General features: G+C 40.1%; 1 protein-coding gene across 1 annotated transcript; it reads right to left on the bottom strand.

Annotated features, from left to right (window-relative positions):
* Positions 1-2,034: 2,034 nt before the first annotated feature.
* On the bottom strand, positions 2,035-7,108 carry S100Z (S100 calcium binding protein Z). The gene is made up of 3 exons (XM_072599559.1): positions 6,029-7,108; positions 5,506-5,702; positions 2,035-2,814 (listed from the first exon to the last, which is right to left on the bottom strand). The coding sequence occupies exons 2-3, from the start codon at positions 5,644-5,646 to the stop codon at positions 2,656-2,658; spliced, it is 300 nt and encodes a 99-aa protein (XP_072455660.1). The 5' UTR covers positions 5,647-5,702; positions 6,029-7,108; the 3' UTR covers positions 2,035-2,655.
* Positions 7,109-11,547: the final 4,439 nt, after the last annotated feature.

Genomic DNA, 11,547 nt, shown 5'->3' with positions numbered 1-11,547 from the left:
ACCTCTTTCCTCAGTCTTTTAAACTTTTTTCTCAAGTGCTTCTTCCTACATGAAGCTTCTCCTAATCTCTCTCCATGAGCTACTGTCCCTTTCAAAATGACTTTATATTTCCTTTCTATGGATCATGGATTTACACATCTGTGTAGGTGTTATTTCTCCCAATAGAATGTCAGTGTCTTGAGGGGAGAGCCTTTTTGTCTTTCAGTCATTAGACTGGGAGCTCCTTGAGGGTAGGACTATCTTTTGCTTTTCCTTTGTATCCCTGGCACTAAGCACAGTGTCTGGAACATAGTAGGTGTTAGTAAGTGCTTATTAATTATGATTTGTTCTTTGTGCCATAATTTCTGGCTTATAAGGCCCCACTTACTCTTCATAATTGGTACCTTCAGTCCAGAGCCTTTTCTAGGTTTCCAGCACTTATGATGTCATGGAACTTACAGAGGGAAGTATCTAAACTCTAATACAATAGATGAGGAAATGGAGCCCAAGAGAGAGAAGCTAATTTGCCCCAGTTGGCACAAGTTATAAGTAGCAGAGCTATTATTTTGAACTTAGTTCCTCTGACTCCAAATCCAGCGATCTTTCTAATACTCCAAGCTGCCTTGTTGCCCTGGCACCTTACCTGTGTGTCTGATTCTTGCTGTCCAGATTGCCTCCTTGGGTTTTGGACTCATCACCCATTTCAGCCTTCAATTCCCACCTGATCCTTCAAGCCATCCTTGAGTCCCTGGTTTGAGCCAATTACCTGGGAATGACCTTCAGTGTCTGAATGTAACCCAAGACTACTTGCCTAGCTCTACACACCTGAGTCCTCATGGGTCTAGACTTCTTTGAAACCTATGCACAGTTTTGTATTCCTATCCACGTCTTGCTTCTAATGTAAATTACCACATGTGTGTCCCAGGAAATGCACTACATCTCTAATTTACAAAGAAAGGAAGTTTCTATACAGATAATTCTCTACACAAATGAAATTAGAGGTTGAGCGCTCTCCGTCCCCCCTCCCCCAAAGCCCAATTTTTTTGCAGGTTTCTTACATCTGGGACCTGTTCCTGCTGCCCATGGCCCGACAAGACATCACTAAAGGATCAGCACATGGCCCATTCTCTCACAAATCTTTCATAATCTTAATTAGCATCTCTGGATTCTTTCAATAGGAAAGAGGCACAAGGAGAGAGTGAGACAGAATTCATGCCTTCCTTTTATGTAATGAGAAAGTCCCAAATAAGATTTCCACATGTTCATAGAGAAGCTCAAATGAATAATTACGAAGAGAATATCACTTTGACAAAAATGCAATTTAAGAAACATTTATTAAACATCTACCATATATAAGGTATAGTGTGAGACACTGGGGAGATGTAACGACAAAAATGAGCATTCCATGGCTTCAAATCTCTGACATTCTACTTCAGGGATGTAACATGTAAGCAGACAAGAAAATATAAGGTAAACTGGGGAGAGCAAGATGGGAGACAACTGAGGGAATGAGGAGAGCCTTCATGAGGGAGATAGCCCCTAAGCAGGCTTGTGGAAGGAGGAGAAAGATCCTAAGATATGGAGATGAGGACAGAGCCCAGTCAGAACCGGAAGATAGATATTCTCTGTGAGGGTCAGGGGCAGGAGTGGGGAACCTGTGACCTCAAGGCCACATGGGCCCTCAAGGTTCTCAAGTGTGGCCCTTTGACTGAATCCAAACTTCACAGAACACATCCCCTTCATAAAAGAATCTGTTCTGCAAAACTTGGACTCAGTCAAAAGGTCACACCCAAGGACCTAGAAGACCACCTGAGGCCTCGAGGCTGCAGGTTCCCCACCTCTGGTCTAGGGTTAGGAGATGGAATCAGTTCAGGGAATAATTAAACTGGAAAAGAAGAGTATGTGAAACATGAACTTGAGCACAGAGTATGCTAGATATTCTTGGGTACACTGTAACGATTCAAAAAAAAATTTTTTTTTTTTGGAATTTTGTGTCTCATTGTAAAAGTTTATATTTTTAAAGTCATTTTTCTGTTAATTTTAAAAATTAAGTGTAGTTTCTGTAGTTTGTGTGTTCAATAAATATTTACCTTAAAATATAAAAATAAAAATTCTCTGGGTACACAACCTATTGAAACATACTATATACACCTATGGTATGAAGGCAAGTAAATCAAAATATCTAGAAATCTAGGTTGTAGAGAGCTTTAAATGCTAGTTGGGGGAGTTTGTGATTTATTTTAGAAGTAATCAGAAGTCATTGAAAACATTCAAACAGGAGAGAGACAGACCAGTGCCTTAGGAAGATCGTCTTGGCATTGTGTTAAGATAGACTGGAGCACAGTGAGACTAGACGACATATTCGAGTACAAACAGTTCCAAGCACTCCTAGCCTTGCTGGAGAGTAGTTAGATATTTGTGATAGAGTTTATCTTTTTCTGACTGAAAAGCAAATGCTTATGACCATTCAAATAGAACTAGACAATGTGGATATAGGGCACACAAGATTTAGACAATCTAAGAAGGCATTAATTAAAGGCAAAATATTTTATGGTATACCTAATTTAATGACATTTCAAGACTGATTACAACTTGGTGATGGGACACCTGTAGAGGAAAACTATGTAAACAAGTCAGGTTATGTATTTGCCTAGAAGATTCATTGACCCCTTCTTTCTATTTTCCTTTTTTCTTCATTTGCTCTACAAAGTGATCATTGCAAGCCACTGTCAGGGCAGCCACCATAACTACAAACTCATTAAAGTCCACTTCATTGTCTTTATTGGCATCCAGATCCTTCATAATCTTGTCAACCAATTCAGGATCCTTCTGGCACTGAAAAGAAAAAAAAGAAATTTCCAGCTCTCAAAATTTTCTTGGGGGGGAGGGGGCATACAATAGCTCACAGATACCATCTGGTATTTACAGCTGGTATTTACATTGAAGATTTCATCATCCAAAGACATTTTCCCTGTGCGTGGTGGTACCCTTGGTGCTGAACACTCTGATTTCGACAGATCCAGTCCCACCCTCTAAGACCTTATCATCACAGCACAGATTAGAATGAACACAAAAACAATCTTCTAAAAATAATTTTTTTTCTTTTATGAACTACAACACAGATAAGAAAACAGTTTATTTTTTTAGTCACCTAAGGGATATTTTCAGGGTGCAAAGGATATCTATGTTTGGGAGGGAATCAAGATAAATTTGGGCTTAGAACAAATGAAGGCACATAGAGGTCCCTATCTCTTCTCTGATTAGTGTTAACTTCATTGTGATTCATTTTCTCCAGTTGTGAATAAGACCTTAGAATCATGGGATCATAAATTTAGAGCAAAAATAGACCTTTGAAGTCATCTAATCTAATCTCCTCATTTTACTGATGAGGGAACTGAGAACCATAGAAGTTATGTAACTTCCCCATGGTCACACAGGAAGTAAGTCGGGATTCTAACTCAGGTCCTCTGACTCCAAGTTGAGGACTTTTCCCAGTATACATTACTGTTTCCCTTCTCACATAATATTTAATTACCACTGGTAAAGCCTGTGAAATTTGCATTTAATCAAAATCAACTTGACAGAAACAAGTTGGATATATCAAGTTTGAGTTTCACCTATTGAGCATCTAGTATTCAGTGTCATGAAATGAAGTAATTTAGTTGAAAGTTTGAAATAAAGCCATACTCCAGATATTCTAGTGTCTAGCACAGAGTCTTGCACACGATAGGTGTCTAACAAATGCTCACTGAATTGCACCCAATCTTGAACAAGGGCCATGTAGAATATTATACCTTGTTTTTCAAAATGCATATTAAACCTGAGTCACTCAGGGCAAAATGTACAAATTAAACCATAACAAGATCCATATGATTACTGGTCACATTTCAGAAGTGTTTTGAAGTCTTACAAAATTCTTTATTCATAATAATGTCTTGCCTGAGCCTCCTCGTTGTGCTTAGATCAATTCAAGGCAGCTCCCTGATGTCACAAGATATGACTTTTTCATCAGGATGGTGCTGCAGTCTGTTAATGGGAGGCCTTCTTCATAGATTTATTGAACCTTGCCAGTTTGAGAAGAGTGTCTGTTTGCCATGCACCTGGTCTCCTGAACTGGCTCATATGCCAGACACACCCCCAGCTATTGACTCCAATCAGCTTGTGCCGAGTTGACGCAGCTTTCCAAATCTTAGTCATTCACTACACAAAATTGACTTTTTTCCTTCTATCTTTTAAGGAAGCCTGTATTTTAATCAACTGAAGAGCAAGCTACATGAAATGTCACCATTCATAACTTAAATCCTGGCCTAGCTGAATCATACCCAATACAACTTTGCTACCAGCTAGGCACGATTCCCTGCTCTATGAGGTAAATTGCCAACAGGATGACAGGATTATCAATCAATTCATCAACAAGCATTTATCATCTGTAATATCCCAGGCACTATGTGGGAGCTGGAAACACAAATACAAAAAAAAAAAAATGAAGCAATCCCTGTGCTCAAAGAACTTATATTCCATCTGGGGAAACAATATGTACATATGTAAGCAGAGATAAAAAGTTCTAAAAATCAATACGAGGTCATTTCAGGTGGAGATACTAGCATCTGGAAGAATCTAGAAAGCCTCATGGAGAAGGTGCAGGGAGCTAACTTTCAAAGACTAGGGATCATCATTTTAAAACTGGTAGGTACTTTAGTGGTCTTCCACTTTCAACTCTCTGCCCTTCTTGCTCTGCTCACAGATGTACAGTGGAAACAGCATTGACTCTTGAAAGACTTAGGCTCAAAGTCTGCCTCTGACACCACCTATGTGACCTTGGTTAAGTCACTTGCCCTCCCTTGGCCTCAGTTTTCTCATCTACAAAATAGGGAAGTTGGACTACATGACCCCCAATGTCCCTTCTAGCCCTAGGTCCATAATAGACAAACTAAAAGCGGTTTGGGGGAGAGGGGTGAGTGAAAGAAATCTTAGGGCAGACCTTAAAATCATGTGCATCATGAAATGTACACGTACTTGATGCTGGGCTTTTGATTTTATTTATGTGTATAAATATATGTATACATCTATATCTATCCATCTACCTACCTTTATCTATCATCCATCTATCTGTCCATCTATCTACCTACTTGTCTATCTATCTATCTATCTATCATCTATCTATCTATCTATCTATCTATCTACATATCTATCTATTTACCTATCTACCTGTCTGTCTATCTACCTGTTTATCTATCTATCCATCTATCATCCATCATCTATCTACGCATGTATCTACCTGTTTATCTGTCTATCCATCTATCTATCTACCTGTCTATCTATCTGCCTACCTGTGTATGTTTCTATTTGTATATCTACCTACCTATCTACCTACCTAGTTATGTGTATTTGGAGCTCCAGGCCTAGTTGACATTTTGTCAGATTACAAGATCCAGAAGAAACAACAGGAGAACATGCAGCTTCTATCCCTGGAACTGTCTCCATTTACCTTTAATTGAAAAAAAGAGAAAAGAAAACTTCACTTACTGATAGGAAGTCAGTAAGCTCACTCTGGAGCAGTAGCTTCAACTCCCCTTTGTTGAGCTTGAACTTGTCCCCTTCTTTGCTGGAGTAACAGTGGAAGATTTTAATGAGGGTGTCCATGGCCTTCTCTAGCTGGGTAGGCATGGCAGTCAGCAGGACAGTTTGCAGGACCTGGCACCAACCTGAGACTCCAAGCAAGCCTGATGGAAAGTGACCAAAGGAGGTGGCAAAGATTTGAAACTGCTGTGAAAACAGAATATTCCAATAGAACCCGAAACATTCAAGAAACAAAAGGTGATTGTTGATTGTCAGATTCTAGTAATCATGTTAACAAGTTTTCATCCCATTCTAGAGCAAACTGCAAAAAGAAAGGTTAGATGAGTGAGTGAGTTATGTTTTCCTCCCCAAATTCACCCCCTGCAGATTTGTTCTGCAAGCTATTAAACAAACAGTAATTTATTATACAATCATGTTGGAAACAAAGACCCTTCCTCCCCACCGAAAAAGAATATATTTCGCTTCATACCTTTTTGGACAGCACGCTTTAGCGTCAACAGGTAGTTACAACTGACCCAAATGCATTTGACAGGCGTTCCACCCAGCACACATCCGCTCCCTTGGTGAACAGATGAAAATCACCAGTAGCAAGAGTTGCAGCCAAGGGAACCTCCTCTCCAGTTATTTGTCCAGAATGAACAGGTGAGCACCCTGATGCCTCATGTGGCCATGAGGGAAGGGCTGGGAGTCCTTTGCCTGCATCTGGTTGGGGTTGGGGAGGGGAAGAGAAGGGAAAAGAGGAAACCTGACCTACCATTATAGCACAAGCGTCAGAAATGCAATTAGTTGCTAGGCAGTTGATGACTGGGAAGATAGCCAAATATAGAGAAGAGGTGAAGTAAAAACTGTTTTGCTCAAACCTGAAGAGACCTTGGCAAAACCAAAGGCAAGTGCATGGCAATGAAATCCTGATCAGCAGCTTAGAGTTCAAAGGTTCATGAATTAAACACAAATGAGAGAAATTGTAGAGATACTGGAAGAAACAATAGTAGAAATAATTTATTACATTTTGGAAAGTTGACTTTCCCTCAAGTCTAAAATTTAGTGATCTCAAGAAGAGAAGGAGCAAAGTCCCCTTTTTCTTTTCTGCCAAGCATTTCCAAGGTGAGCTTCTTTATGCCAGCCCAAATAAATTGGGCAGAGAATTTAGGAGCTTACTGAAGAATTCAATCTACCGGGATTAGCCACACAGAGGTGATTATAGCTAACTATTTTAATGCTTCAAAAGATCTGTGATTTCATTGGAGTAGGTTCACTTTCCACCAAAACTACTCCTGTGGTCCCCCTTGAAAAAACCATAATCACCTCTGTGACCCCATTTGGTGATGAACTTCCCAAGACTTTGGCAGGTCTATCCCCTGGTCAGTACTCTCTACCCTTTCTAGCTTAGCATAGTCTGGAATCTAGGGCCTTTTCTATTCAATGACAGGTAGAAATTAAGTGAAAGACAGAAATTTAACACTTTTGAAAATGCCTGTCCTTGGAAAGGATGGAAGTGGGCTTCTCTACTCTTTCCCCTGCTCTAGTGGTTCAGAGTCTAGCATCGAGAGACCAAATCGTTAATCCTATATTGGTCATTCCAGGAAATGGAAATGTTGTACCTGGAAAGTCAAGAGAAGGGAAGGAGGGAGGCCTCTATTTAGGCCTGAAACATCTGACTTCCACAAATATTGGATGTAGTGATCTAAAAACTCTCGAGCAGCCCATCAACCAAACAACACACATTAATCAGTTAGTACTATTTATTAGGCAAAGAAATTAGGATCAACAGGTTAAATCGCTAGGGTTAAAATGAATGGTAATATAATGATTGGGAAAAAACAGGGAAAATTCATCTTCCTTTTTCTTGTTTTGGAGCCAGAGGACTCTCAGTGTAGAATATGACACATACTGTAAAAATAGCTGATGTGTCCGTTAGTTTTGCTTACTTTTGATTTTCTTTCCTTTTTAATCTGTGACAAGCGAACAGAAGAGGAATAAATTCAGAAATGAAGGTGTTGTCAAAGCTAAAAGTATTTATAAAATAAGATAGAAAGAACAGTAAAATAGCAAGTTTGTAAAAAAGTGTTGTGAATGGCATATTTTAGAAAATTACTTACATTTAAATCATGCTTAGCTTCGTAATAAGCAATAGGTAACTTGATTAATAGGCAACATCTTAATAGGACAGAAGATAAAATTTGTTGTTTTTAAGTAATAGCACATTTTGCTGGCTTGTGGAATTTGGAAAGGTAAGGAAAATGATGTGGAACACATTGAGTGGCGCTGTTGTCAGGAACATCTTAGTTCAAATTCTGCCTCTGATGATTACTAGGTGTGTGATTATAGGGAAAAACCCTTAACCTGTCAGCCTCAGTTTCCTCATCTGTAAAATGAGTATAATCTTGGCCCTACTTCTTGAGGTTGTTAGGCTCAAAGGACATGATTTACGTCAAGAGCTCTCGACAAACCTTAGCTGTTGTTTGACAATGAGCTCAGTAAGGCGGTCTGTTTATTGCTGTGGATTTGGGAGCCCTGGGGTAGGGACAAAAGGTGGAAAATTCAAACAGATTCCTGCTCTGTGAATAACTAGGAAATCAACATGGTTTCCTTGAATTTGTGCTCAGCCAATTGTTTTCTATGGTGTCAGCCCACCCCCTGGTGGTCCTCTGGGGCACTGCTCCCCTATTCTCCAGATGGAAGTTGGCAACTTTGCATAAACTTAGAGGCACCTAAATAAAATTGTCACTGCTTCAAATTGCTAAGAGCTTGAAAGATTAGGAGTTTAAAAAGAAAAAATACCTGGCAGTAGTGGTAGAAGCCTAAACAACACTTTATTTAGTCTAGATCAAGAGTGGGAAACCTTCGGCCTTGAGGCCACACTTGAGGACCTAGAAGGCCACGTGTGGCCTCGAGGCTGCAGGTTCCCCACTCCTAGTCTAGATAGGTAGAAAGTATGCAATACTGAGATAATTGAACAGCCTGGGATAGAATTATCAAAGACTTTTTAATATTGATTTATGTTGACAAGTAGTGCAAGTGTGATTATCCCCATTTTAGAGATGAAGAATTCAATCTCAGAGAGGATAAGTGATTTGTTAAGCTCAAACTGACAGTGAACCACTGCAGCTAGAATTCTAACCTTTTGAGTTACCACCAGTGGGTTACACCATACTGCCTATAGGTGCCTGAGGGAATGAATTAAGGTGCCTGACACCGTATTGAGTATTGTCACAGATTTGACCATTTCACTCTCTACTCAATCAACTCCAGTGGCTCCTTATTACCTCCAGGATCAAACATAAAATACTGTTTTGTGTTTAAAGCCCTTCCCACCTTTCCAGTCTTCTTACCTCTTCCTTCCTTCACATACTCTTCCATTCAGTGACAATACTGCCTTACTGTTCCTGAAACAAGACATTTCATTTCCTGACTTCATGTGTTTTCATTAAGTAGCATATGGATGTTTCAGGGAAGACTGGTACCTCTGGTGTGAGGGCTTGCTGAGGTTTTTTCTGAGCTGCTCATCCACCTTTGGTGTCCAACCAGGAACAACACTCACCTGTGGCTCCAAGAAGCTGTAGCACGCAGAGCGGCCACACCCTGGTAAACTGTCTCAGCAGATGGGCAAAACCAACAGGCCTCAGACCCATCAGTGAGCTAGAAGGGTGTCTGCGTTAAGCACGTGAAGACATCCCCTGGTGGAATGGGCATGAAGTTGGCTGAAGCTGGCATGCTTAGAGCCTGGTTATCCAAGGTCATGCACTGCATCCCAAGCCATGAGTCACCAGTGGTCTTGACTTGTGTCTTGTCACTAGACTTCAATGACTCTGGAAGAGTGAGGCTGAGGACCTCACGCAAGTCTAACAATTTATGTGAGTCAACAGACATCACCCATATCACTTTACCATTTTTACCTATCTCAAAGTCCTGTGTCAACAGGCAAGTGATGAAGCAGCAGGTTTGGATACATTGGGAACTGTGGTCAAGACCCTGCACATAGGTGGTCCAGGTCATGGGTTGTCTTTTCACTGGATTGAAGCAGCATTGGGATTTGGCAGCCCCCTGGTTGTGTGAGCAGAACTTTTTTAAAGGACTGCATTGCTCACATATTGGCATGAAGAAGGGGCTAGAAAAATGCTCTAGAAATTGTCTGCTTCACCCAATCTAACCTTGGTTTACTTACCATGGCAGTCCTACCCTGTAGTCAAAACACAAAAAAATGTACAAAAAATTTTGCAAAGATGATTCCACTAACCATTAGTACATGAACTGTGCACAAACTAATAGCCAACAAGAAATTCATTGTACCTGGAAGATGAACAGCTCTTGTTGCAAGAGAACTTAGCAAGTATTGTATCTAAATAGCAGCCCTGAGTGAAATTAGGCTGGAAAACCAAGGTCAATTTACCAAAGTAGGAACTGGAGTTGCCACAGGCAAGGGGAGCACCATGAAGCTGACACTGGGTTTTGCAATCAAAACTAATCTAGTCAGCACACTCACATGCTGCTGTGCTGATGTCATCCTCATATGCCTGTGAAACCCAGATGGTATACCAGCTCCATACCAGGAAACTGAATCACTTCCTTTTGAGTTTTCTGGGGAAGAGATCACCTGGCAAGATAAAGCACCAGACACAGAGGTCTTTTCTCGAGCTAAATTGCTAAGCATTCAAACTCTACAGCAGAATGAATGCACAACTCCAATGGGCTGGCTTCATTGTTTGAATGCCAAATGTATACTTACTTAAAAGATCATTTAAGGAGAACTCACACAGCCAATGCAGAGGCAGGTTTTGCTTTTCTCTATATCTCCAGTGTTTAACACAGTCCTTCCAACATAGTAGGCACTTCATAAATGCTAACTTTGACTGAGATACAAATGCAAAAAACAGACAGTCTCTTTTCTTCTGAATCGCAAACACAACTTATGTACATCAGTGCTGAGGAAAAAAGGGAAAAGTGAGGGAATTCACTTTTGCTATTAAGGTACAGTTATGAAATTTGATTTTGAAATCCCCTATCTAGAATTATTTGTACTGTTACTACTATGTATACCAGGAAGAGTTGAAAGATAATTCATAAGAATAGATGTCAAAATACCAGAGTCTTGAAGGTTCCCATGAAGACCTTTTATACGTTTCAATTTAATTTGAAATGCTTGCTGTGTCAGGTACCTTGCAAAACACTAGTAATGCAAAGATGAAAATTAAAATAAATAAAATAATAAAATATAAATACTATTTACTGATAAATAAATAATGAAATGAAAAATAAAAGGCCCTGTCTTCAAGAAACTTATTCTACTGAGGTGGAGGTGGAGATAAACCATACACACAGATAAGTAAATACAAAGTAATGGGAGGGGGAGGTTGGGTGAATACTAACAAGTTTGGGTGGGGGATGAGGAAAAAACCCTCATATATAGGAGTTGCTATATGAGCTGAGTCTTGAAGGAAGCTTGGAGTTCCAAAGGGGGAGGATTTCAGCATGGGGGACTGTGGGAAATGGAACGGCTCGTAGATGGAACAGTGGTTAGTTCAGATGATTAGAATGTAGACTTCAAGATGGAGATTGATATGAATTAGGCCTGAAACAAAAGACTGAGCACAGAAGCTGTTTGACCAAGGCCAGATAATACAGCCCTTATTCCTGGAAGCTCTTTAGCCTGAGGTCCCAAAAGCCTTTATATCACCCTATTCTCTCATCTTGAGTTTCCTGGAGCCACCAGATCTTTCTCAGATAAACTGCAGTCTAACCATGCCTCTCCCGTCTTGGACACGTGGAGCTGATTTTTCAACCCAAGTCTAAGACTTTCTATTTCTCCCTCCTATAGTCCATCTTAGAAGATTTGACCCAATGTTCTAACCCAAGAGTCAGTAAACTACAGCCCATGGATGCTACCTACTTTTATACTGTTCTTGAGCTCAAAATGGTCAACTTTATTTTTTTAATGTAAAAATCATTCTTAACTCCTGGCCACACAAAACCAGGAAGTGAGCTGGATTT

Source organism: Notamacropus eugenii, chromosome 4, assembly GCF_028372415.1.
Source record: "Notamacropus eugenii isolate mMacEug1 chromosome 4, mMacEug1.pri_v2, whole genome shotgun sequence".
Classification (NCBI taxonomy): Eukaryota; Metazoa; Chordata; class Mammalia; order Diprotodontia; family Macropodidae; genus Notamacropus; species Notamacropus eugenii.
The sequence above is the reverse complement of the archived record's forward strand: the minus strand, read 5'-3'. Positions and strand labels throughout refer to the sequence as shown.

Excerpts from the sequence above, each read along its gene's own strand:
- S100Z (XM_072599559.1), bottom strand. The coding sequence starts at position 5,646 with ATGCCTACCCAGCTAGAGAAGGCCATGGACACCCTCATTAAAATCTTC. Across the intron at positions 2,815-5,505 it reads AGCTTACTGACTTCCTATCA|TGCCAGAAGGATCCTGAATT; the intron begins GTAAGTGAAGTT and ends TTTTCTTTTCAG.